The sequence below is a fragment of the Gadus morhua genome, chromosome 17, assembly GCF_902167405.1.
Source record: "Gadus morhua chromosome 17, gadMor3.0, whole genome shotgun sequence".
Taxonomy (NCBI): Eukaryota; Metazoa; Chordata; class Actinopteri; order Gadiformes; family Gadidae; genus Gadus; species Gadus morhua.
Genome location: NC_044064.1, coordinates 16,669,662 through 16,695,533, shown reverse-complemented (window position 1 = coordinate 16,695,533; position 25,872 = coordinate 16,669,662). Strand labels below are relative to the sequence as shown.

The window sequence follows — 25,872 nt, the reverse complement described above, 5'->3', positions numbered from 1 at the left end:
TCATTTGTTGTTTGTTGCTGAGGAAGGCAGGCCGGTAAACCTTACAAGGAACAAGGTTGTCCACAACAAATCCTTTGTCCAGCATGATCGCCATACCTGGCTTCAACAGCTTCACAATCCCTGACAGCTTGAAGATCTTGCGATCACTCATGGAGCATTCATACAGTCCAGACACGAAGGTGACAGCACCATAGGATGCCATGCCAACCATGGCATTGAATGTAGTGTGTGATTTGTAGGCCAAGAAAACCTCACTCTGAAGGAGCAGAGAGGATAACGTCTGACAGAAAATCTCTCTACAATCAAGGACCACCTGTGTGTCAGAAAAAGCTGCAAATTCAGGTGGCAGGTGAGCTCTCCCTATCTCTGGAGGTACCCAAAGGCGCTTGCTTCCCAGCAGGCAGTACACAGGAGCATATAAATGTGCTGGAACTCCTTGCAGTGTTCTTAGCTCTCAGGCACTTCCTTCCAGTTCTGCGGAACCGATATGTTCTTGTACGGACAGACAACTACATGAGTGCAGGTCCATGTAGAGATTATCCGACCTGCAGTAGTGCGATGAATGTTGAACCTCTCTGCAAGGTCCCTAAGAGGAAAACCCAGTGAAAGGTACATCAGGAACAGCAGACACTCGTCAATGGGTCTCCGTTTCAGTTGAGATATAACAACAAAACCCTCTGTTTAGTAACCTTGCCATTGTTATTACATTCAGAAAATAATACTAATATCAGCTGGTTGGCTTTTACTTTTTAGTTAGATGTAGTTAACTCCACAAACCAACAGGGGCTGTTATGAAATAAACAGTTTAACCCTAGCCCTATCCATTTTCAGTGTTACATAAACCTACAACTCTTAGCATGCACGTCATGTTAACACATTTATTACCTACCGTTGTTCTGATGCTGGCAGAGGTGGTCTGGGCGCTGGTTATGCGAATCATCTTGTGGGTCACAGCAGGTTCAATTAATCTCCAAATGCCATGAAACATCTGTAGGAGGCAAACCCGGTGTAAAAGCGCACGTCCTCATCTGATGCAGACAGACGCTCTATCCCAAAACGCTGGCGAAGATTGAGAAGTTCCAACTGCTGTTCAAGCTCCCTAATCTGGCGACGTAGACCTTCGTTCTCTTCAGCCAAATTACTCGCCCTCGCTCCCATTTGAGGGACAACACAGTAGTCATGATCTGGAGCCATTTCGGTCCATTTCTGGCTCTGGGGGGTGGACTCACGGACGTCGTTCTGAAACACTCGGTCTGGGCGCAGGTAGTTTGTACCCATTCCATGTAAAGTAAACAGATACGGCTCCCCTCTCAGCCTCCTCAGCCCTCCGGTAGTCACATCAACATCAGTCTGTTTAAAATGCCGACTACAGACCCGGTTGTTTTCGGTCGAGTTGAAGTCATCCCTCCGGATTCTCTGCTTCCACTCAGCCCGTACCGCAGCGTCAATGGGGAATGAATGAAAGCTAACTTTCTTGTTGTACCGTGACGAAACGGTACACAATGGCACACAACAAGTCCTGAGGCTCTCACCCTTTGAAAGGCAAGTCGTCTCCCTCGAATCCTAAAAACATTCATTGAGTAACTGAAAAAAATTATCTCTCTGGTAAACTAACTCTTTAATAAACAAACAAGCTCGCTCTCGCTCTGTTTCGCTGTAGCTGTCCGTTCAACGGAAGTTTGGACCGGAAGTACTGGCCCACACACTCAAGTTAGAATGTCAACGGTCGCCATATAGTGCACGGAGCGAATTACCCGTAGGTGCAGGGCCGTGCAGCGACCCTTTGAGGGGCAGGGGCTCAAATTCAAAAAAGGGCACATGCAAAAAGCACTACTGTCAGAGACACTGAGACAGATTAGACATGAAACGGATTTGTCATGTCCAGTGGCGGCTGGTGATCAAAAATTTTGGTTTGGCACAGTAATAGACTGGGGGTCTGTTACTGTGGGGGGTCTGTACCGGGATGACGTGCCCGGTACAAATTTGGCACCCGGTACAAATATGGTGTGACAGCGCCCTGGCGCCCTCTATTGACCCACCGCCACTGGCCATGTCATGTGGCCACGTAGTTACTACAGAGTAGCCTATACAGATTCAATATAACAATGTATGCTTTCCCTTTGCAATTTCAAAAGGTTTCCCAGATAGGTTTGCTGGTAAGCTATAAAAAATAAACCGAGTGGTAGCCACTTTCACAGTCAGTTAAAACGATGCTTGTTGAAAAGCTTTTGCTGGCAAACATAGGCCTATACTTCAAAATGACGCTACAAAACGAGATAACTGTTACAGTTTATTTAGCATTATCACCTTAATGGTTTTGGAAACAACTGTCTGTGTCTGACTCTGTAGTGATCTTACCCTGCATTGTACCGTCTCTTAAAACAACAAGCGCATCGCGCAGGCAGGCAAAGGTGAAAAGTCACGTTGATAGCCTATGACGTCACCCAGCGGCAGCTGCGCACTGAGCGCCGGTAAACGAGGCTACAAAGTACAAACTTTACTTCTCGATTATTACTTTTAGACATTTTTATTCTCGAATAATGTATTCACATGTTAATGTTTAATTGTTCATGTGTAATTTTACAAAGCATTGAAAATTTAAATGAACACTCAAAAGGGCACTTTGATCCTTCAGAGGGAAAAGGGCAGGGGCTCGGGCACCCATAGCACCCCCCTCTGCACGTGCCTGCGTAGGTGTGGTTTGGGCGTAACGTGCAATAAACCAATGAGAGTGCCATCTCCCATCCCCTTTAAGAGCCATCAGCGCATTTGAATCTGAGGAGCTGATATTTTGATAGCGCGTTTGCCGTCTCTGATGAGACAGATGCATGACCACATGAATTTCAAACTTCAAATGGCTCAGTTTATGGCCAAATAATATGGCCTAATTCACACATGGAATAGCGTTTTCTTACTAATTTATTTGAGTCCTCAAATAAATGTTGGCAAAGAAAACTTGTATGATATGAGGTATCTGTGGTTGTATTTAATGATATACACAATACATTAACAAACATCGTTTCTTACCAGTATTGTATGCATTATCGTTATCAACTTGTGTTCCTAATATGCATGTGTCCACATAGCCATGGACTGTATTATGCGTTAAGTGTTTAGTTTGCGTGTGTTTAAACAGATGGACGCACACACGCACGCTCGCTTTCATTTACTCTTTAACACTCACTCGCTGTAAAACAATGTTTTCTCACGATCAAATACTCATCAATCCTAAAAGTTATGGGCTTGCACACGATGTCTGTGTCAAGAAAATATATGTTTGCCGTACGGTGTTTGCAGATGCATTGATTTAAAAGTACAACTTATTACCGCTGTATCAGCTGTTCTTTCCCAAATAATTTCCCAAGAATGTGTGGCTAGTTAGATGAGAGAAGCAAAGTGTATGCGCGAGGTGCACAAGCAACATTATGCATGCGCCCTTAAAATAGCATCTGAACAACGCGCCACTGACTTTGAACCAGGAATTTCCTGGTTTGTGGCGGAATTGTTTTCTGAAATTGCAAAATAGCACCAGGGAACGTTTGCGGCCAGAACACGCCTCTGCCTTTTGCTGAACCGCCCCTTGGGGCGCAAGATCATTCCCTAATTTAGCTACACGGGCCTGTGGAGGGAAAAGAACGCTCTGCGCCAGTTGCAAACTAGCAACGACAAATGCGTCCTGTAGAAAGTCAATTGCGTTTGATGCAAGATAGGGCCCTAGGTGTTAGGCCCAATCCCATTTCTACCCCTTCCCCCTTCCCCTTCCCCCTCCTCCTTGTTTTGAAGGGGGTAAGGGGAAGGGGTAAGGGGTAGAAATGGGATTGGGCCTTAGTTTAGTGTTCAGACCCTAGACCACTCAGTGGGCTAGGTCTTATCCAGCAGGTGTTTGGTGTTCAGACCACTCACTTGGCATAGGCCTTCTCCAACAGGGCACTCCAGAACTCCCTGGGCGTGGCAGAGCGGCAGAAGAGCAATGCCCCGTCGCGGCCCACCGGCAGCCGGTCGTCCACCACTACCTCCGTCCAGCCACCCAGCCGCCAGAAGCGGAACCGGAAGAGGCCCGCGTAGAGGTCCGGCCGCTTGGGGCTCCACTCCTGCTGCCGGTGGTCCGGGATCACCTGGGGGAGGGAGGGGGTGGGAGGAGATATGGAGGTGTTGAGGGGTAGCGGGATGGGAGAGGGGGAGGGAGGGAGGAGAGGGGTAGGAGCAGGGAGTGGGGAAGAGGGTGGCAGAGGTGGGTAGGGAGGAGGACGGGGGAGATATGGAGTTGTTGAGGGGTAGAGGGAGGGGAGAGGGGTTTGAAAAGTAAGGAAGGGAGGTAGAGTAGAAGAAAGCACAAAGGAGGGAGGAAGGAGTGAGGGATGGAAAGAAGGGAAATCAGCGGGGTGGGAGATTACAGCAACATGAAGCAGGAATCCCTCGTGCCCCGACAACATAAGATAAACACACACCTTCTTCCACAGGGTGGGCTCGGACGCCAGGCAGGACGTGGCTGCCACCATCCAGCAGTTCCCCAGACTGCCCTGGTGCAGGTCCCGCGTGCTGAGGCCATCCACAAACAGACGGGGGTCCTTACACAACTCCTGGGTGGAGAGACACCAACAGAGAGGGAGAGAGAGAGACTTTTATTCAAGGCGACTTACAGTTCATTTAGATGCACGTTAATACAGAGCCTTGACCGTGGCGGTTTGACCCGGTTCTGTGGGCAGGCCGCCCTGATCCCTGATATCTGGGTCTGGAATAAGGCCATGCAGCTGAGTGAGTGACAGGTGGTGTCCAGCCGCAGGTAGAGTATCAGAGCTGTGCTGAGCAGACGGTCCGACTGAGAGGAGCCTGTGAGCTCAGCTAGGACCGGCTCAGGTAGCAGCACACACACACACACACACACACACACACACACACACACACACACACACACACACACACACACAAAACAAACATGGAGAGAGAGAGGGGGGGGGGGATGATACTCACTCTCCCACCTGTCCAGTAGCTCTTCTCAGCGTAACAGGGTTTTTAGTGGCATCCCTCATGATATTTGTGAACATGTGTGTGTGTGTGTGTGTGTGTGTGTGTGTGTGTGTGTGTGTGTGTGTGTGTGTGTGTGTGTGTGTGTGTGTATGTGTGTGTGTGTGTGTGTGTGTGTTTGTGTGTGTGTGTGAGAGAGAAGTTGTAATGTTAAATATTGAAATGACAAAAATGGATTTGCAGACTATATTTCTATCATATCCTTAATGAATTGGGAATAGACCACTAGTGGTTCAATAGTTTGTCCTTCATTAATGACATTATTCTTTGTTTCTGTTGCTGGGCCCCGGTGCTCAACACACAGTGTGGAGATCCAACAATAAACTACAGCCACACCGACGGTACGTCCATCGGCGTAACGACGCTCGCTAAAATAACCCCCCCTTAAAACAACCCCAGACCCCTCTGGCACGCTTTGTTAGCCTGTAGCACGGCCTTTATTTGCGAGTAGCGTGCACTTTTATTAACCACTCTGCAATGGACCGGTCGCGTGCTGAGTTGGCAGCTGGATTTAGACACACTTAAGAAAGAAAGGGATCTAAAGCGGGGCAGTGACCATCGGAGACGGCTTGGAAGGAAAAAGATTTTTGTCCCAGCGACGACGACGTTAGTGATTGTAGTACGGCCCGTTGGGTCAGCTTTCCTGTCAGGACCGGGCCGTAATGGTACTCGCTCTATGTTGACGTTGTTCTCCTCCCACTGACGGACGGAGCTCACCCGGGGTCTCTTCCATGTGAGGCCAGCGGGGGGCTCCCGCTGGTAGAAGAGGGACTGGGGGGCGGCGGGGAACAGGGGGTCCTTGAAGAGCGCACCGCGGCGACGGCACGCCCGCCTCAGCTTGTGGTAGCTCTGGCCCTGGAAGTCCTGCACCCTCTCTGGCATTCTGGGAGGATGGGGGGGGGGGGGGGGGGGGAGCAACACAGAGAAGGTACGGGTTCAAAGGACCAAAGGTTCAGGGCTTGACCCCTGCTATTCAACGCACCCTTGAGCAAAATAACAAGTGTGTGTGTCTGATATCATAACAAGACGATATACTCGACGTGAATGTACATTAATGAATATAAATGTTGGTGTGTGTGTGTGTGTGTGTGCGTGTGTGTGTGTGTGCCGATAGGTAGCAATGTTTAAGTCATTAAAGAGATGAACTACCAGGCACTCATGAGTCAGCAGTGTGTGTCAGTGTGTGTTACCCCCAAACACACAAACACACTTGAGCATGCAGGAGGGCAAATTATTTCTAAACCATTGGGGAAGACTCTGCAGCACACTTATCCATGACCAATATTGAAACGCTAAAGCTGGTGAAACGATCCCTTACCTCCAGGTGTAAGGTGACCCGCGCTCTCCTAGCCGGCAATGTGGTGCTGAGACGCGAGGGGTAACTCCATGGAGATAAACACTCTAAACACTCAGCGCTCAGATAAACTAGGTCCTCTTGGCGTGATGGTCTCTTCGGTGGTGTATCTACTGCCATACAGTGTCAGACAGGGAGAGAAAGTCACTGATAGTAGCGTCTCTCTCTCTCTCCCTCCCTCGCTCCCTCCCTGCTGTTGTGCCCGCCTGACCCGTCTCCATGGTGATGGACTCTTCGAGTTAGAGGGACATCGCTCATCTGTGTTTCTTCTTATTTTTAATTACCCCTCGGTCTTTATGATTTAATGTAATTAATACCAAATGCAGGTGAATAAAAAGGGTAAAATAGAGAGACAATATTGCAGTTGGGTAAATTGAGGCAAACAGAAGGGCTGGATAGGGAGATTTGAACGCTGGATGTGTTCTCATGCAGCTAGGGTCAGGACCTGTGCGGGCTGGAAGGGTATATCTCATGTGTAGGCTGGTGTGTATGTCTTTGTTTGTGTGTGTACTGTTTCTCTGAAGTCGCTCAGCCGACCACAGCTTGATCCCTCTGTGCACGCAAACACTGCGTTAACAATTCTTTAACGCTCTTTCCTGCCATATCAGGTCAGCCTTTCCTACACTCTCTCTCTCTCCCTCTCTCCCACCTCTCTCTCTATCCCTGCCCGTATGGTCTCGTATGGCAAGTGTGTTTCCCCTGACACCTGAGTCCTCAAACCACCCCTCCCCCATCACCATCACCAACACTAACACCAGCAGCCAGCCGTCAGGACCTGATCCCAAACCCCATCTCCTCTTCCACCATGAACTACTGCTGCTGAACCAGCAACCTGCTGGGCTTGAGAGAGAGAGAGAGAAAGAGAGAGAGAGAGAGAGAGAGAGAGAGGGGGAGAGGGGGAGAGGGGGAGAGGGGGAGAGAGGGAGAGAGAAATCACAAGTGAGAGTGAGATAACTGCAGGATGCTTTTTTCTTTTTACAATGCTTAACTTCATTAATCATTTATAATTGATTAATGAAGTCTTATACGGTTAAAGTTTGGGGTTACTTCCAAAAACGTTTGAACGGTAGTATATATTGAAATGGTTTTGTTTGGAGAATCTGCAGCATATTTAGTGGTCGCACTTCCGTTTGGTTCCATCTCCCTTTAGAACTGGTTGCCTTCCTAGCCTAGGTTGTGTTCCTGTAATTTCTCTTATCCCCCCTATCATGGTATATTCCAGTGCTGTGCCAGGTTAATTTCAGTCGGCACGACAACATTGCCAAAGACTTGTGGAAGGATGTCCCTAACGTCAAGTTGCAGCAGGGCTGCACCGGCCTCGAGGACAAGCAGCCAATCAGAGAGGCCCTCTAGTCGGCCTGTCCAAGTCAGGCTTACTACAGTGAATCTGCTGGGGTTAATGATCCATCACGAGATCTGGGATGGATGTCCAGTCAACTGGGGGTATAATAATTTAAACGGGAGTTTAAACCTAAACCCAATTAAAATTGTGCTATTAAGGTCTTTCGTATATTTCTTTTTTTAAGGGGTTGATCGATATGTTCAGCCTTACTGTGTCATTCAATTAATGATTGGTGCTAGTGACCTGTCCACGTGTTTTTATATTGGTTATTATCCTTGGACAGTCTCTTTCTGTGGGGATATTAACACGTTGCATTAAAGTATTCTTGTGGGATTCAAAGACCATGTTTCAGTGGTTCCAGAGGGGGTTCAGTGTCCGTGTTCTTCCCTGTTTTATTTCCAAAGCTCCTGCAACAGTGCCGCTCTCAAATTCCAGCCTTACCCTTTGGAGAAGAACCAGCTCCCCAGGGCCCAGTCTCCGTACGTCATTAGAAAACGGTGCATCAGGAGGCGCCAAGACGCCCTACAGCCAGCACAACTTCCTAAAGTGTGAGTACTTCACAAAGCCGCTAAGACCTAATCATTCTAAGGATAAATCACTGAGATTGAACTAAGCGCGCCCTTACGTAGATTCTCGTGAACGAGTTTAGAAGTGGTCAGTACGGGTGATTGGTTGTTGAGTGCATGCAGTCTCGGTGAAACTCACCCGCAACATCCCACAAACGAGCCCATGACAAGTTTGCTTGATGACAAGTTTGGGCAGACCCGGATAATGACGTATGTACGTTAAAAAAGAGAGAGAAACCAAACAATAAAAATATGTAATTGCATTAAATCAGTGAAGTAATTATAAGCACCCTGAAAACTATTATCCAATGAGCATATTTCCAGCACTTAAACTCTTTAAATATCATCCCATACCGCCGTTCAAGTCCTCCTATCATGATGAATGAAAGCGAAGACAAAGACGTGAAACGCAAGCAAAAACCGTGCGATAGTAATCATAAGAGTACCTATATTATTTGTTTACTTGAAACTTACAGTGTTACTGTTTAATGGTGATCATTATTATTTTTAATGTGATTTATTCCTATTATTATTTAGTCTTACTGATTAAGGATTCCTCTCGAGGAATGTTAAGCTATCCTAAGCTTAGGTGCTACTTTTAGGCCTAAAAAACGTTTTGAATTGCTCTTAGTAAAATAATTTAGGAAAAAAAGAGCTACTTTTATCCCTACGATTCTTTGTGAATATGACCCCTGAACTATTACTTCCTAGTTAAAATGTAAATATGGCCACCATCGGTTGCTGTAAGAATTGTCTCGTTTACTTATGAAGCGAAGTCGAGTTGCTATGTTAAGACTAAATGTTTCTCTAAAAGTCTTCAGCAGGAAACACCACAAGAAGAACAGTGGTGTGTTTATCTAAACCCTGTGTCCTGGACTCGAAGGGATCCCAGCTTTAAAGAACACAACCAAGTCGCTACATAAAAGTTGCAAAGATTTTTATTTCAACTTGGAAAAGGTTACAACTATACTAACGGTAAAGAGCAGAATAAGATGAGTATACGACGTGGAAAATGACAATACGTAAGAAGCGTCTGGAAGGAAAGCTTCATGTACGATTACAGACAACGGCACATGAGTCCGAGAAATCTGGCAGTCCAACTACTCAATCTAGTGGAATATAACATGCATATCAGAAAGGGTTATGCGATGAATCAATGTGAATACAAAAAGGTAGTGTTGAGAACAAAGTATTAATATAACGATTTTACTACAGCGAATCTCATTCTCAGTCAATTCATTCTCTATTTGCTTTCCCAATTTTAAACCCTGCTATACTGAGATTACACTGATATTTACCACTGCTGGTCCAGAACACGATCAAGTGTCCCTTTGGCGTCACGCTAGCATAATGCGACTATGGGCCCCCTTTCCCGAGACGACTTCATGAAGAGCGTAGAGGGGGAACGCAGGCAGGCGCATCGCAGCGGGCGGGCGGGCCGCTGGATGAAGTGCTCCGTCCCCGTCAGACCATGAGCAGGCGGTGCACCTGCTGCAGCTGGAGCTGCGACAGGACGAGGCGGTGGGTCTGCTCCTGGCCCCGGGGGCAGGGGATGGCCACGCGGCCCACCAACACCGCCCCCTCCTGCCTCTCCTCCCGGGCCTGGAGATAGAGAGAGGAGGACCGTCACGGCTCTGGTGTAGCATATCATAGACTCAGAGGAGGATCACTTCATGCTTTGGAAAGAGAAGGACGCAGAAAGTAATCTCTAGAGGTGGAGATAGAGGGGTGGAGTTAGGGGTTTAGAGGTGTGGAGATAGAGAGGTGGAGGTAGGGCTGGGTTAGAGGTGGCGGTGTATAAAAGAGGTAAGAGCAGGGGTTGAGTTTATCAACTATGATGTGCGTTACCTTGGTGAAGGAGGAGACGGGAAAGGTGGAGAAGTCTGAGGCGACCTTGGCTCCTGGCTGGTGTGATACCACGTGTTCCGCTACCTCGCCCTGAGGGAGAGGAGAGAAGGTCAGGCAGGAGAGACACTGGGGCAGAGAAGAGACGTTTCCCTTGGCCCGTTGGTGAAGCCGTCTATGAGGTTGTGTTGGTTTACATTTGGATTTAAGAAGAATATTTTGAACATTGGTCAATAAGTCATTAAGTAATTAATGGGGTCTTTATTCTGACGCCCAGGCCGGCAGCAATGTACAGTTAACTAGTGGAGGAGGAGGAGGAACGTGTAGGGGAGGAACGTGTAAAGAAGGAACGTGTAGACAAGGAGGAGGAGGAGGAACGTGTAGAGGAGGAGGAGGAGGAACGTGTAGAGGAGGAGGAGAAGGAATGTGTAGAGCTGGAGAAGAAGGAGGAGGAACGTGCAGAGGAGGAGGAGAAGGAGGAGGCAGAACCTGCAGAGGACCCTAACCCTAACCCAAAGAGAAGGAGGAAGAGGAACTTGCAGAGGAGGAGGAAGAGGAAGCAGTAGAGGAGGAACGTGTAGAGGAGGAGGAACGTGTAGAGGAGGAACGTGTAGAGGAGGAGGAGGAACGTGTAGAGGAGGAACGTGTAGAGGAGGAGGAGGAGGAGGAACGTGTAGAGGAGGAACGTGTAGAGGAGGAGGAGGAGGAACGTGTAGAGGAGGAACGTGTAGAGGAGGAGGAGGAACGTGTGGAGGAGGAGGAGGAACGTGTAGAGGAGGAACGTGTAGAGGAGGAGGAGGAACGTGTGGAGGAGGAGGAGGAACGTGTAGAGGAGGAACGTGTAGAGGAGGAGGAGGAGGAGGAACGTGTAGAGGAGGAGAAGGAGGAGGCAGAACCTGCAGAGGACCCTAACCCTAACCCAAAGAGAAGGAGGAAGAGGAACTTGCAGAGGAGGAGGAAGAGGAAGCAGTAGAGGAGGAACGTGTAGAGGAGGAGGAACGTGTAGAGGAGGAATGTGTAGAGGAGGAGGAACGTGTAGAGGAGGAACGTGTAGAGGAGGAGGAACGTGTAGAGGACGAGGAGGAGGAGGAGGAACGTGCAGAGGAGGAACGTGCAGAGAAGGAACGTGTAGAGGAGGAACGTGTAGAGGAGGAGGAGGAGGAACGTGTAGAGGAGGAACGTGTAGAGGAGGAGGAGGAACGTGTGGAGGAGGAGGAGGAACGTGCAGAGGAGGAACGTGTAGAGGAACGTGTAGAGGAGGAGGAGGAGGAACGTGCAGAGGAGGAACGTGCAGAGGAAGAGGAGGAGGAGGAACGTGCAGAGGAGGAGGAGGAGGATCGTGTAGAGGACGAGGAACGTGTAGAGGACGAAGGTGTAGGTACCTTGAGTCTGTCCACGGCATCACTGAAACTCTTGAGCCGAGCCGTCTGCTCCAGCAGCTGGGCGCTGGCACTGACTGTTGAAGACAGAGTATAGTTGTCCATTCTGACTCCTACGCACCGTCACCCTGCCTCTCTTCCACTACAGCCCTTTAGCACCAGCCCTAACCCAGTCTATATCCGGCCCCCTCTAGCTCCACCCCTCCCAACCTCCACCTCTTCTCACCTCGTCTCTACCTCCACCTCCAACCCCCTCTACTTAAACCCCTAACCCCTTTTTACATCCTATCCGACTCTTTACGCCTCCACACCCCTGCCTCCACCCCCCAATCTCCACCCTTCTCCTCCACCACACCTCTCCCTCTCCCTCTCTCCACCTCCACACCCCTACCTCTACCTCTCTCTCCACCTCCAAACCCCTACCTCCACCCCTCTCTCCCCCTACACCCTAACAGATTAAAGGCACCACCCACCTGGCGTCTTCCCGGTGATGTCCACCACCTTGACCTGGGAGCTGAGCTTGAGTAATGTGGCCTGCAGTTGGTCGGTGCGCCGGTAGATGGCGGTGTTGAGGCTCTCTGTGGAGGTGGAGCCCTCGCTGGTAATCTGAGGCAGCCTCGGAGGGCAGAGCGGGGCCAGGGACGCCAGCTGCGCTCTCATCTTCTCCGCCTGTGGAGAGCGAGAAAAAAGCTACTGGTTATGTTGTGTAAACACAGCCACATGGGACAAGAGGGAATTCCCACAGGGCAGCATCTGTCTCAGGAGGTAAAGCGGGTTGACTGGTAACTGGAGGGTTGCTAGTTCAAATCCCCTGCTCCTATTAGCGTCGATCCCGACGAGCTGGTTAACCCCCCCATCGGTGTGTGAATGTGTGCATGAATGGGTGAATGTTAGGCAATATCGTGCCTAGCTTTGAGTAGCTACTGCTTAGAAAAGCGCTTTATAAATGTAGTCCATTTACCACAATAATCATCAATATAAAATACTATTGTGTTATCAGTTTGCCATGCATGACATTTTAAAACAGATTCTCGTCTTATCAAAAGTGTAGAAATGCACACAAACGTCAAAGTTAAACCCGCCTAATGAGTTTTAAAGGTCTACTTCCTCCTTCTTGTCCTATCACAGTGAAGTTCTGAACGGTGCCAGCCAATGAGCGCTTCTGGTGGACATCATGTGAGGCTGCGCCTACCTTGAGTCTGATGTTCTCATTCTTCAGGTGCCTCATGCCCAGCCGCTGGGCATCCACCTGCTGCCGGAGAAGAGGGGAGTCCACCACCTGCATGGGGCCCGCCACGGCCGGGGCCATGCCGGCTGAGGGGGAGGAGAGACGGTATGTTAGGGGCCGTGCAGCGGGCCTTAGGGGGTCCTCTGTACAGGAGTCTTCATAATATACTCTCATGATAAGCTATTTAGAAGCAAACACAGCTTTGAACTGTCTTAATGTTTCACCAATGGGTTTTGTCCAGGATATTAGGAGTTACAACTTTTCAAAGACGAACCAACAGATATTGAAGTTTTTTGTATTAATAATTGAAGTACAAGTAATGCAGAATCAAAGTGAAGGAAAGTTGAACGTGAGCAACTGGAATATCTATGGTATCTAGTAGGGGTGAACGGTACACAAAAGTCACAGTTCGGTACGTACCTCGTTTTTTAAGTCACGGTACGGTACGGTTAAGAATGAAGGGGGGAATTAAAAAAAAAACTGCTTTTTTCTCAACCCGTAGATAAGCAGCAATGAAAACACCAATAAACTTGGTTATGGCATTTGCATTTCTGAATTCCCAGACGGGGGTTGATGAAATAGTGTTAGCTGGGTTTGCACAGTTTGTTTTCTTTGTTGTGATAGCAACACCTGGATGGTGCCTTTTCAAATGCGTGTGCATGTTAAAGTGCTGTACGTAGACATGGAGAGCCCTCTCAATAGCAGGAGAGCCTGTCGGAGACCCTCTCCGTAGCTTACGTTCGCATCCAATATTTTTTAACTATCCGTCGACTCCATGGACTGACGCAACGGAGACGGCAAGGGCTGTGATTGGTCCTCTAACAAAATCATTTCCTGAATCATTTCTCCGGTTTGACTTTGCACCTTAATTACTTTATACATTGTTGACTTTGCACCTTAAGGACCAATAAAACACCCAATAAGATTTGAAAAGCTTTGGAAGTTTATTTACAACACTGCTGACATGGTTTGTAGTCAACATATAAGATAGAATGGGCGGCGAATTGCATTGCGTATCGGACATCCCGACGAAGGGAGCGTATCTATGTTCCCCGGGTCCTATGTTCCCCGCTTTGTATGTGACCGGGGAACATAGGACTCTGTGCGCAAATCTTTTTTTCGTAGGATGGTAGGGGCAAGTAACGCCTTTTTCGCCTCTGATACGCCTGTGATTGGTTAGAATGTCTCTCCTCCGATTGGTTATGCTTAGGGTTAGGTTAAGGGTTAACGTAAGGGTAAAGGGTTAAGTTAAGTTTGCAGCTTTTTATACTGATAAAATTGAAGGCATCAGACGCGCCATCAATATCTCCACTTCAAACAAAAATGTTGGACTACCACCCTGTTCAGGCAAAAGTAACATGGCAGGGATGGCATGCTTTAATGTTATTGACTCTAAAACTCTTGTGGAAACTGTTACACAACTAAAGCCATCCACCTGTTGCCTTGATTCTTTACCTACCAACCTCTTTAAGAATGTTTTTGACTGCCTAGCAATAGACATATTGCAGATAGTTAACAACTCTCTCCAGTCAGGCAACTTCCCAAAAGCCCTGAAAACTGCAGTTATTAAACCCCTTTTAAAAAAGCGGAGCCTAGATACCTCTATTATTAACAACTATAGACCAATATCAAATCTGCCCTTCATAAGTAAAATCATTGAGAAAGTTGTCCTCCAGCAACTTAATCACTTCCTGGCATCAACTGGTTGTTATGACACCTTCCAATCAGGATTTCGACCCCTGCACAGCACTGAGACCGCCCTCATTAAAGTTGTAAACGACATCCGTCTTAACACAGACTCTGGCAAAACCTCAATACTAATGCTTCTAGACCTCAGTGCTGCATTCGACACTCTAGACCATACAATACTTTTGGACAGGTTAGAAAACTGGGTGGGGCTTTCAGGCACAGTCTTAAATTGGTTCAGATCCTACCTACAAAATAGGAACTACTTTGTTTCCATCGGCGACTTTCTATCAGAATCAACCAACGTGATGTGTGGAGTCCCATAAGGTTCGATCTTAGGACCCTCTTTATTCAACATCTACATGCTCCCACTAGGGCAAATCATGCATAATAACAATATTGACCATCATTGCTATGCTGATGACACGCAAATCTATGTATCGCTATCACCAAATGACTATCGGCCCATAGATCTGCTGTGCCAGTGCATTGAGCAAGTGAAAGACTGGATGTGCCGAAATTTCCTTCAGCTAAATGAGGATAAAACAGAGATAATAGTATTTGGTGCTAAAACGGAAAGGCTTAAGGTAACCCAACACCTTCACTCTCTGTCCCTGAAAACCTCAATCAAAGCCAGAAACCTAGGGGTTATCATGGATTCTGATTTACATTTCGAAAGTCACATCAAATCAGTTACAAAATCTGCATATTATCACCTTAAAAATGTAGCAAGACTTAGAGGGCTCATGTCCACCGAAGACTTACAAATACATGCCTTTATCACTAGTAAGCTTGATTACTGCAATGGTCTCCTTACAGGTCTCCCAAAACAAACTCTAGGGAAGCTTCAGCTTGTTCAGAATGCTGCTGCTAGAGTTTTAACAAAGACCAAAAAATTTGAACATATTACACCAATTCTTAAATCGTTACATTGGCTTCCTGTAGGTCAGAGAATTGATTTCAAAATCATGTTGCTAACCTATAAATCCCTACATGGTTTAGGCCCAAAATATTTAACTGATATGCTTCCACTACATAAGCCTTCTAGAACACTAAGATCTTCTGAGACCAATCTGTTAATTATCCCCAGAGTAAACACGAAACATGGGAAAGCAGGATTTAGTTACTATGCAACAAATAGCTGGAATAAACTCCCTGAGGATTTAAGACTTGCCCCAACTCTGAGCACCTTCAAAACAAGATTGAAGACTTTTATGTTTGCTTTAGCTTTCTGCTAAATCTTAAATACTTTACCTTTATTTTACTAAAATGCCTTTTTAACTTTCCCTTTATTTTCTATTTTTACCAGAAAAATACATGACATTTGCTGAGGTTGTTTGTTGTTTGCCTTTGGTTCTGGGCTAGAGTCCTAGAATATTGTAATAGATTGTCCTTAAGGTCGGGTTGTGGTCCCGACTTGGGTTCCAGAGAGTCTGTTGATCTGATCTTAAATAACTTTCAATTTAATTTTCTCACTTTCTTAAATACATTGCACTTTCCTTTTTAACTTTCCCTTTATTTTCTATTTTTACCAGAAAAATACATGATCTGATACCAGAGAGAAAGGATAAGAATTGTGTTTAACTCTTTTGAGAAGAGGTGTATAAGGGTTAGAGTCCTGAGTTTGTATTTGTATAAGGGTTAGAGTCCTGAGTTTGTTTGAATAAGGGTTAGAGTCCTGAATTTGTTTGTGTAAGGGTTAGAGTCCTGAGTTTGTTTGTATAAGGGTTAGAGTCCTGAGTTTGTATTTGTATAAGGGTTAGAGTCCTGAGTTTGTGTGTGGGTGGAATTCTGAGACCGAGCTCCGTGGGAGACGTTTCCAAGTTCTGTCTGGGTTAGAGTCCTAGAATCTGGATTGGAGTTCCAGAGAAAGGACTAAGTTCCTTTAGGTCGGGTTGTAGTCCCGACTTGGGTTCCAGAGAGACTGTTGATCTGATCTTAAAAATTGCACTTTCCTTTTTAAACTTTCAATTTAATTTTCTCTTAAATACATTGCACTTTCTATTTTACTCATTTCTTTGCATATGTTTTCTTTTACCTATCTATTATTTTATTTTATTGTATGACAATGTTTATATGTGAAGCACTTTGAGTCTGCCTTGTGTATGAAAAGTGCTATATAAATAAAGTTGCCTTGCCTTGCCTTGCCTTAACCCTCACCCTAACCCTAAACCTGACCCTAACCCTTTGCACCCGGGGAAGGGGGAACATAGGACCTGGGGAACATAGGCAGTGGTGTAGTCTACTTTATTGTAGTGGGTATACTGTGATGATTCCCTCCCAGCCTCGTACAAACCCGTCCCACCGGTACGTGTACGTGTGTGGCGCTTATGGGGTGTCGCACCACACTCACCAACGCAGGGGTCTACAACCCGCTGATTTAAGAGTATAACGATTATCAACAATCATGGAAAGCTGAGTAGGTTTATCAGTTTTAATAACAGTATGAACAAATAGAACACAAAAATGAAAAGTTGTCCTTTGTATGTCTATAGTAGCAATAGCACATGCTAAACAAGGACAAAATCTACTCAAAATAATTTAATGAACTGTTTACAACCATGGCCAACCAGTGCATGAGAAGGAGATGACAGGAGACTAATGTTTCACTCTTTCAATTGCTCTAATTTGAGCTCTTACTGATGTTATCTAACATACCATACAGTAATTGAATTGTGTAAAAGTGTGAAATTACTGCACCTTAAAAATGACCATGAATTAGCTATACTCTCATTTGCATAGTGATTAACATTATGAATTTCAATTGTGTATACCAACTGTATGTTGGCTGACATTTAGCTAACTTTTTTTCCTTCCACTCTAACCAAGGATGCCTGTTTTTAAATTCCCTAGCCTGACACCCAGTCTGAAAGGCTGGCCAGGGGGTTCTCATCTAAAAGTAACAAGGAGATATAAAGTGGGATTAAAACATTGTCTTCTGTTGACTACTTATTATGTGGTTTACACATTAATATGGGAGGACTGGACACACACACACACGCACGCGCGAGCGCACGCACGCGCGAGCGCACGCACGCACAAACACACACACACACACACACGCGAGAAGGAGGGGCTCGGCCCGCCAACTAACGTGCAGAGATGCAGGGGCAGCTTCGCGCTTCGTAACAGAGACAGGGCAGAGCGCGAGCGCGCAGGGGGAATTTTATGAATGGTGAATGTAGGAGATAACTTCCCCTGCTTAAAGTATTTTATTAGGGGTCCAAGCCAACAGGTTGGATCCCTATTGTTTTTGTAAGGATTTTTATTATACTACCTCCCCGTGAAAGTGGAACCACAGCCCAAACCGTAAATGGTGCACACGCGCCAATTGCATGACTAGATCCAGAATCGGCACCGCTACTCAGATAATACTCAGATAACAAAATCCAGATAGGTGGCGCTATACCAAGGAATACGCGTTTGGGGCTATAACTCCCACACCGAACCTCCCACAGTCAAAAACTTGTACGTACATATTCACTGGAGTCTGCTGCATCTTTGACCTAGGCCACGCCCATTTGCGTCTATGAATATTTTTCGCTAAATCGCGAAAACCGCAAAAATGCTTTTTCGCTACTCCTCCCACATTTCTCGACCAATTGACACAAAACTTTGCACACGGCATCTTCAGACCTACACGAAAAGAATTCCTGCATTACTTTTTTGATCCGACCTTCGACGACGAAACGGTAGCGTTTTGAATATTGGTTTATTAGCTGAATTAGACGTGGAAAATCCAAAATCCCAAAAAATTCAAAATTACACATCGGATCGACTCCAAGTTTTACACACATGTTGGTGCTAACTTTAATGTCGTACGATCAAAATTTCGGAAAATTTCGCCATTAGGGGGCGCCATAAACGAGGAAATTGTATATCTTCTACAAAATTTCGCCGCGAAAACGCTACACTGACTTCTCGCTACTCCTACCACAGTCAAATCCTTTGTATCCACAGGTTCAGGGTAGCGTTTTGAACACATGCTTCGCGTTGTGCCGGCGAAACGCACATTTCTTGTCGCGTTGTGCCAGCGAAATGCACACTTCTTGGACCCCTGCATAACTGCTTGCAGTTCTAATTTATTATTGCAGTTATACCCAACCGGTATTTGCGAAAAATAAACACAGAAGTGAAAGATCTGTCACAAGACGATTGATACGTATCCGTGCACATTTTTAAGTGGGTATACGCTAATCCTGGTGCGTTCCTAGTGGGTATACGGCGTATACCTGCGTAACACGTAGACTACACCACTGAACATAGGGATGACCCCCCGACAGAGAGCTGCTGAGCGGATTACAGAGTCGGAGTAGTATACTTTGGCTAAACGGTCTGGGTGGAACTCCAACTTCAAGTTTTAAATTCTGCATCGCAAAACAAGCCTTTACATTTGCCATATTAATACTATATACGCCACATTTACGAACCGCGGTACACCTCTGTAACCGCACCGAAGTTCCTGTACCGTGACTGTTCTGTAAAAATACGTGTACCGTTACACCCCTAGTATCTAGTAATGGTTATCAACCTGTGAAAACCTGAGGTCACGTTTTTGGTGTCTTTTTATTATTTTCATCATCACATTCTTGAGTACTGCGGAGGAAAGAACTCTTGAACTTGGGCATCTGGCCTGAAAACTTTTGAATTTTTTTTTTCGCTTCCAAAGGCAATTACAACCCCAAACTAAATAAGCATGGAATAAATATGTATTTTAAAACTGCACACGAACAGCAAAAGCAATATTTTTCACGACTTTTGATCTAGTCAAACTATGGGCCCTATTTTAACGGTCTGAAACGCAAGTGGGAAGCGCAAAGCGCAAGTAGCTTTGTGGGCGGTTCTACGGCGCTATCGCTATTTTACAGGCGGATAAATGACACTTCCGCCGCGGCGCAAGTGTCAAAAGGGTTGGTCTGAAGCAGCCTAATTACCCGTAGGTGTGGTTTGGGCGTAACGTGCAATGAACCAATCAGAGCGTTTTCTCGCATCCCCTTTAAGAGCGATCGGCGCTTGTTTCATGGCGGATTGCTATTATGATGGCGGATTTGCCAGGCGCACGCCAAGAAAGGTTCACAACAGATGATGTCCAGAGGAGGGAGAAAATAATTAATTTTTCGGCTAAATCTCCTTCAAATCTTTGCAACTTTTCATTTTTCGTTTTGTATTATTTTTCTTCATTTATGCCTATTTGGACAAGTCTAATAAAAAAATTCTCAAGGACATACTATACTTTCCGATGTTTTGGGCTCACTTTCTCTGAATCACAAGGTTATGAATGCATGGTAATAATTGTACAATGTAGCTAAACAATAGAGCGGAGATGTCATTTGCTTTGCTTATACCTCACTATATACGATGCAGCTCCTCTGACAGATGAGCTCCCCTCTCCCGTGCTGCTGCGGCATTTGGACGTAATGGCATCGGCACATGCAGTTCAGCATCACGTCTCCTTAAGTCCTCTAATCTATCCTCATTAATGTCATCGACACATCCATGATTCATGGCAAAGTTGTGTAAAACACAACATGCCACAAAGAATGCTGCAACTTTTTGAGGAACATACTATAAAGTACCACCTGACCTATCCAAACACCTGAAGCGCATTTTCAGTATTCCGAATGTACGTTCAATTACACTGCGTGCTTGTGTGCGTTTCCTGTTGAATACAATTTCGCGCACTGTTGCTGGCATAATAAATGGGGTCAAGAGCCATGACTTCAACGGATAGCCGTTGTCCCCTAACAGCCACCCATCCCAGGGAGGATTCCCCTCGAATATGGCAGGAATGGTCGAGTTTGCCAATATGAAAGAGTCATGGCTCGAGCCAGGGTGATTAGCAAACACATGATATATTCTACAATTAGCATCGGAAATGACTTGGATATTAATCGAATGAGTTCCGTTCCGGTTTATGTATACGAGTGCGTTTACTGATGGGGCACGTACCTGCACATGGGTGCAGTCTATAGTCCCAAGGACGCCAGGGAACCCATACTTGGTCCAAAACTCCTGCTTTGTTCTTTCCTGGCTGTCAGGTGTAAGGGAATTTGATGTATTCCCCAGCATTTCGGACTCGACCTGACGTAACTGCATGCATAGCCGAACTTATTGCCGATTGTGAAATGCGCCCAATAGATGAATGATGCTTGCCAAGTCGTAAGAATTTTGCTGTGCTGAAGCAATTTGGTACATGCAACAATAAGCACACTTTGACTTTGACTTTGAGAACTAAGGGGATGCTGGAACGACCCAGATGCATAGAAATGCAGTGCCGCTGTAACTTTCACTTCAACGGGGAGGGCATAGGGACTGCGTGCATCAGTCCCCAGCTCATCTGCCAGGAGATGGCAGATATCTGTGACAGCCTGACGGGTCAGGCGTAGCTTACGCCTGCATTCCACCTCACTCAGGGAGAGATAGGTGTGTCTGGGCCGGTAGACCCTCTCCCCCTGGCGTCTGATCCTCTGTCCCAAGACGTATTCCATTCCACTGTGCAATAGAAAAATTATGAGCAACCTCAACCTAACTGGTAAGTTGCAGAGTAAGGTTTTAAATGGACTTACAGAAGGTGATTTCGCAGTCTTCAGAATTGTGGTTCCTGATTCTTGACGGACAACCCACTTTGACAGGTGTCCTTATAAACATGTGTCTCTTGCCACTATTGGTCAACCAGGTTAATTTGATCCGTCATTACGCCTGATACAATTCACGTAAATAATTTGGGTAAATGTGTACGCTAGATTTATGCCTATTTATTTTATATTTATGGACACCACAATGATTTTCCTTGTGTGGTAATATTTTATTTTCCTTGTAATAATGTATGGTTTGCAAAAATGGGAACTGCTGTCCGTGTAGATGAGAGAAGCAAAGTGTATGCGCGAGGTGCACAAGCAATCCGTATGCATCGCATGCGCATGTAAGCATGCGCCCTTAAAATAGCATCTGAACAACGCGCTACTGACTTTAAACCAGGTATTTCCTGGTCAGTAGCGCAATGGTATTCAGAAACGGCAAAATACCGTTTGCGCCAGAACACGCCTCCTCCTTCCGCCGAACCGCCCCTTGGGGCGCATGATCAATCCCTAATTTACCGGCAAGTGGCGGTGGTGGGAAAAGAACGCTCTGCGGCAGTTGTAAACTAGCAACGACACATGCGCCAGTGACTAAGTCACTTGCGCCGGATGCAAGATAGGGCCCTAAATATCATATGAAAGCCAAACCACACTGAACTGGGACTAAACCTCGCCGACAGGGGCAAAAAACAATTCAGAACAAACTCAACATCAAAGTTGTGTTTGATCGCATAAAACCACCATGAACTGATGATCCAGTGTCTGGGCACCATTTTGTAACTAAACATGGTGTTTACAATCAGTGTCTGGTAGCTGAGAGAGGGTTTCAGAGGAAATGGGTGCAATCAGAACACATCTTCTTCGTCACCATCTGGAGACTGTACCATGCAATTACGATTGTTTGGTAGGTGCCATTCAATCATATTCTCCCTGAATATTCAATAGGGGGTTCAAGTGTCCAAATTGTACAATGGATTCTCATGCTGTCAACCTGTTTGTGTTTATCGACGTTGCATTGCATTATTTGAATGTTTATGTAAAAAAAAGTTCTTTGTTTTCAGTGTGTAGGAGTACTTTTTGAAAGATTTTAGCACATTAACAATACCTCGATAATACTGATAAGATAACCTCTACTGAGCCCACACCCACCTGGTACGGCCGCACCCTGCACAATAGAGGCGATCCCAGACGCCGCCTGCTGACCTCGGAGCCCCTCTATGGTCATCTTTGATTGGTTATTGAGTCGCTGCTTCAGCTCCGCCTTCTCCGCCTCCAACTGGTCGATGTCAGCCTGGAGGGCGTCCATGGTCTCCTCAAACTCCCTGTGGGTGGAGAGGAGAGAGCAGGAGGTGAGCACCGCAGGAGGAGGGAGCCGGTGTACCTGTCTCTCTGAAGACGCTCACTTCTCCTTCTTCTTCAGCAGGCTGTGGGTGTCGTCTAGCTTGGTCTGGATGCGCTCCACCCGCTCGTCCGCGTCCCTGGTGGAGGTGTCCAGCTTCTTCTCCAGGAGGCTGAGGCGCACGCTGGCCTCGCTCAGCTCCTCCCCCTGGGCCATCAGGGACATCACATGGACATTAGCATGACGTGTAGTATAGACATGTAGTATAGACATATAGAACAGACAGAGTGCCTTAAAGCTACTCGTGATATAAATGGATAGGATGTTCCCTATAGTACCAAAGGGTTAGGGGCAAAGGTCAGCAGGCCCGCTGGTGTCTAAAATCTATTGTTTGTTTACCAGAGTGTTTTTGTAAATCTCTGACGTCACTCAGAAATGTGATTGATTATGTTTAGTCGCGTCATTAAATTGCCATGGTGAGGACATTATTGATGAAATCAGAGTGTGGCAAATCAAATCCAAACCGAGGGAGCTATTAGCATCATGTTGGTGTTTTAGGTGTGTGGAGCATCATGTTGGTGTTTTAGGTGTGTGGAGCATCATGTTGGTGTTTTAGGTGTGTGGAGCATCATGTTGGTGTTTCAGGTGTGTGTGGGTCATCATGTTGGTGTTTCAGGTGCGTGTGGAGCATCATGTTGGTGTTTCAGGTGTGTGTGGGTCATCATGTTGGTGTTTCAGGTGTGTGTGGGTCATCATGTTGGTGTTTCAGGTGTGTGTGGAGCATCATATTGGTGTTTCAGGTGTGTGTGGAGCATCATGTTAGAGTTTCAGGTGTGTGTGGGTCATCATGTTGGTGTTTCAGGTGTGTGGAGCATTATGTTGGGGTTTCAGGTTTGTGAAGCATCATGTTGCAGTGTCAGGTGTTTGTGGAGCATCATGTTGTGGTTTCAGGTGTGTGTGTGTGGGGCATCATGTTGGTGTTTCAGGTGTGTGTGTATGTGTGTGTGGGGCATCATGTTGGTGTTTCAGGTGTGTGTGTATGTGTGTGTGGGGCATCATGTTGGTGTTTCAGGTGTGTGTGGACCTTGATCTTCAGAGACTTCTTCAGCTCCTTGATGATGGTCTCTCTGTCTTCCAGCTTGACCCCCAGACCCTCTGCATCAGTCATCTCAGCCCGCACCGCCGCGGCCCGCGCCTCCACAGGGGGCACCTGGGGAGAGAGGACCACGGGCTAGAGGGGCTCCACATCTCCTCCTAAAGCCTAGTGCTCCTTCGCTGTACTCTATATTGGGGCTGCTCCTCTAGCTTACATGCCATTTTTAATGTTTAAGTAGTCCCAAAGTGTTTGTGTTTCTGAAACCATTATTTAGCAACAAAAAAGACGATTCTAACCCCAAACTAAATAAGCATGGAATAAAAAGAGTTATCTACATGCACAGCTTAAGCAATCTTTTTCACATCATTTGATGTGACATTTGGGAAGAGAGGCTAGACATGGGCGTGGCGCTACCTTGCCCTGGGGCTTCTCGGCGTCGTACTCTCCCTCCTGCATGGCGGTGGCCATCTTGTTCATGGTGGCGATGACGGCGCAGCAGGACTGATGCAGACAGTCCTGGGGGTTCAGGTCCTGCGGGCCGTATACCTGCAGAGTGGAACAGGAAAAGCCTTAAAAGGGAGGATTGTCTGTCAGACTGACGGCGGATCTCCTGCCACAACCTCGTTCTAGATTCACCTTTACATTCAGGCCATTTATCAGACACTTTTATCAAAATGTGACTAACAATAAGTACATTTGTCAGAAGAAGGTGAAACAATATATCGCTGTCGGTACAGTAAGGACGTTCATAGAACCACGTGCCAAGCACTAACAATCACTAGGTTGACCAATACTCTGTATACCTCAAAGATAGATAGGATAAGATGATACACAAAAAAGTACTATAACTAAGGGTGCACTCATACTAGGCCATCTGGCCGTGGCCATGGCCGTTTTCACACCTAACCGTGCTCAAATCTGCCAGTGTGAGTATGGCCAGTCTGGCCAGGCCAGGCCAATTTGGCCACTTGGGAGAGGTGTGCTGCTACGGTACGGGCCGCTACGGTACAGATGCTAATGAGCCGACACGCGCACACGCACGGCTACGCAACCTGAGCTGGATGACGTATAGTCCATGCGACGACCACGGACATAATAAAGGCGACGAGCCTTCTTTCCCATTAAACGATAAACATATATCCAAATAAGCAACAGACTCAGCAAAGTGCGAACTTTGTTCTCTGTGTTGTTGTACATTGTTGTTAAAACTCTGACTGGCGGCAGACTTTATTATGGTCCATGCAGCGGACGCTTGGTGATGACGTATGTACAAGAGCCTACCGTGGCCAGGCCACAGTTGCGACGGCCAATGGCCACGGCCAGATGGCCTAGGGTGCACTCACACTAGGCCATCTGGCCGTGGCCGTTTTCACACCTAACCGTGCTCAAATCTGCCAGTGTGAGTGTGGCCAGTCTGGCCAGGCCAGGCCAATTTGGCCACTTGGGAGAGGTGTGCTGCTACGGTACGGGCCGCTACGGTACAGATGCTAATGAGCCGACACGCGCACGCGCACGGCTACGCAACCTGAGCTGGATGACGTACAGTCCATGCGACGACCACGGACATAATAAAGGCGACGAGCCTTCTTTCCCATTAAACGGTAAACATATATCCAAATAAGCAATTGACTCAGCAAAGTGTGAACTGTGTTCTCTGTGTTGTTGTCCATTGTTGTTAGAACTCTGACCGGCGGCAGACTTTATTATGATCCATGCAGCGGACGCTTGGTGATGACGTGTTAATTACGACGTGATGACGTCGTAATTAAAGAAGAGCCTACCGTGGCCAGGCCACAGTTGCCACGGCCAGATGGCCTAGTGTGAGTGCAGGCCAGAGAACAATGGGGCCAGTTGAGCACGGTTAGGTGTGAAAACGGCTAACGGCCACGGCCAGATGGCCTAGTGTTAGTGCACCCCTAGTGTGAGTGCAGGCCAGAGAACAATGGGGCCAGTTGAGCACGGTTAGGTGTGAAAACGGCCAACGGCCACGGCCAGATGGTCTAGTGTGAGTGCACCCTAAGTAGGACACACAATATATGCGTACATTTTCATTTCATCCGGGGCATCGCAACAACTCCCTGAGTGCATACCTCTCTTAGGTATGCACTCAGGGTAGCTCTCTTAGCACGGGGTGGTCCAAGTGGGAATCAACCACCGAAAACTCGCTCAATCAACATAGACCCCCCTTAATCAGCAGCTCCTTCAGGTGACCCCACCTTCTCCACGGCCTTAAAGGCCACGTCCTCCAGCCGCAGGGCCTGGAGCCCGTCCTGCTCCGCCAGTGGCGCCATCATCTGGGCCCCGGCCGCCGCCAGCTCCTGCAGCACGGCCACCACCCGGGTCAGCTGACGCCTGCACTCCGCCAGTGTCTCCGCCACCTAGCCAGGGAGGAGGGGTTAGAGAGACGCACCAATCAAGAGGAGCCAGGGGGGAG

The 25,872-nt window shown here is 47.0% G+C and overlaps 2 protein-coding genes across 10 annotated transcripts in view; both read right to left on the bottom strand.

Moving 5' to 3' along the window:
- LOC115529855 (calpain-5) overlaps positions 1-7,214 on the bottom strand; it is a 30,883-nt gene extending 23,669 nt beyond the window's left edge. For both annotated transcript variants that reach the window (XM_030338978.1, XM_030338977.1), the window contains exons 1-4: positions 6,344-7,214; positions 5,743-5,908; positions 4,449-4,580; positions 3,904-4,115 (exon numbers count right to left, since the gene is read on the bottom strand). In XM_030338978.1, coding sequence (XP_030194838.1) covers positions 3,904-4,115; positions 4,449-4,580; positions 5,743-5,907 — 509 coding nt within the window. In that variant the 5' untranslated portion in view covers position 5,908; positions 6,344-7,214. The remainder of the gene's footprint in view (positions 1-3,903; positions 4,116-4,448; positions 4,581-5,742; positions 5,909-6,343) is intronic.
- Positions 7,215-9,207: 1,993 nt separating this feature from the next.
- dctn1a (dynactin 1a) overlaps positions 9,208-25,872 on the bottom strand; it is a 38,979-nt gene continuing 22,314 nt past the window's right edge. For all 8 annotated transcript variants that reach the window (XM_030338336.1, XM_030338338.1, XM_030338337.1 and 5 more), the window contains 10 exons: positions 25,655-25,816; positions 23,853-23,984; positions 23,427-23,552; positions 22,407-22,549; positions 22,153-22,325; positions 12,704-12,825; positions 11,985-12,180; positions 11,515-11,588; positions 10,136-10,225; positions 9,208-9,889 (listed from right to left, as the gene is read on the bottom strand). In XM_030338336.1, the coding sequence (XP_030194196.1) occupies positions 9,752-9,889; positions 10,136-10,225; positions 11,515-11,588; positions 11,985-12,180; positions 12,704-12,825; positions 22,153-22,325; positions 22,407-22,549; positions 23,427-23,552; positions 23,853-23,984; positions 25,655-25,816 (1,356 nt within the window). In that variant the 3' untranslated portion in view covers positions 9,208-9,751. The remainder of the gene's footprint in view (positions 9,890-10,135; positions 10,226-11,514; positions 11,589-11,984; positions 12,181-12,703; positions 12,826-22,152; positions 22,326-22,406; positions 22,550-23,426; positions 23,553-23,852; positions 23,985-25,654; positions 25,817-25,872) is intronic.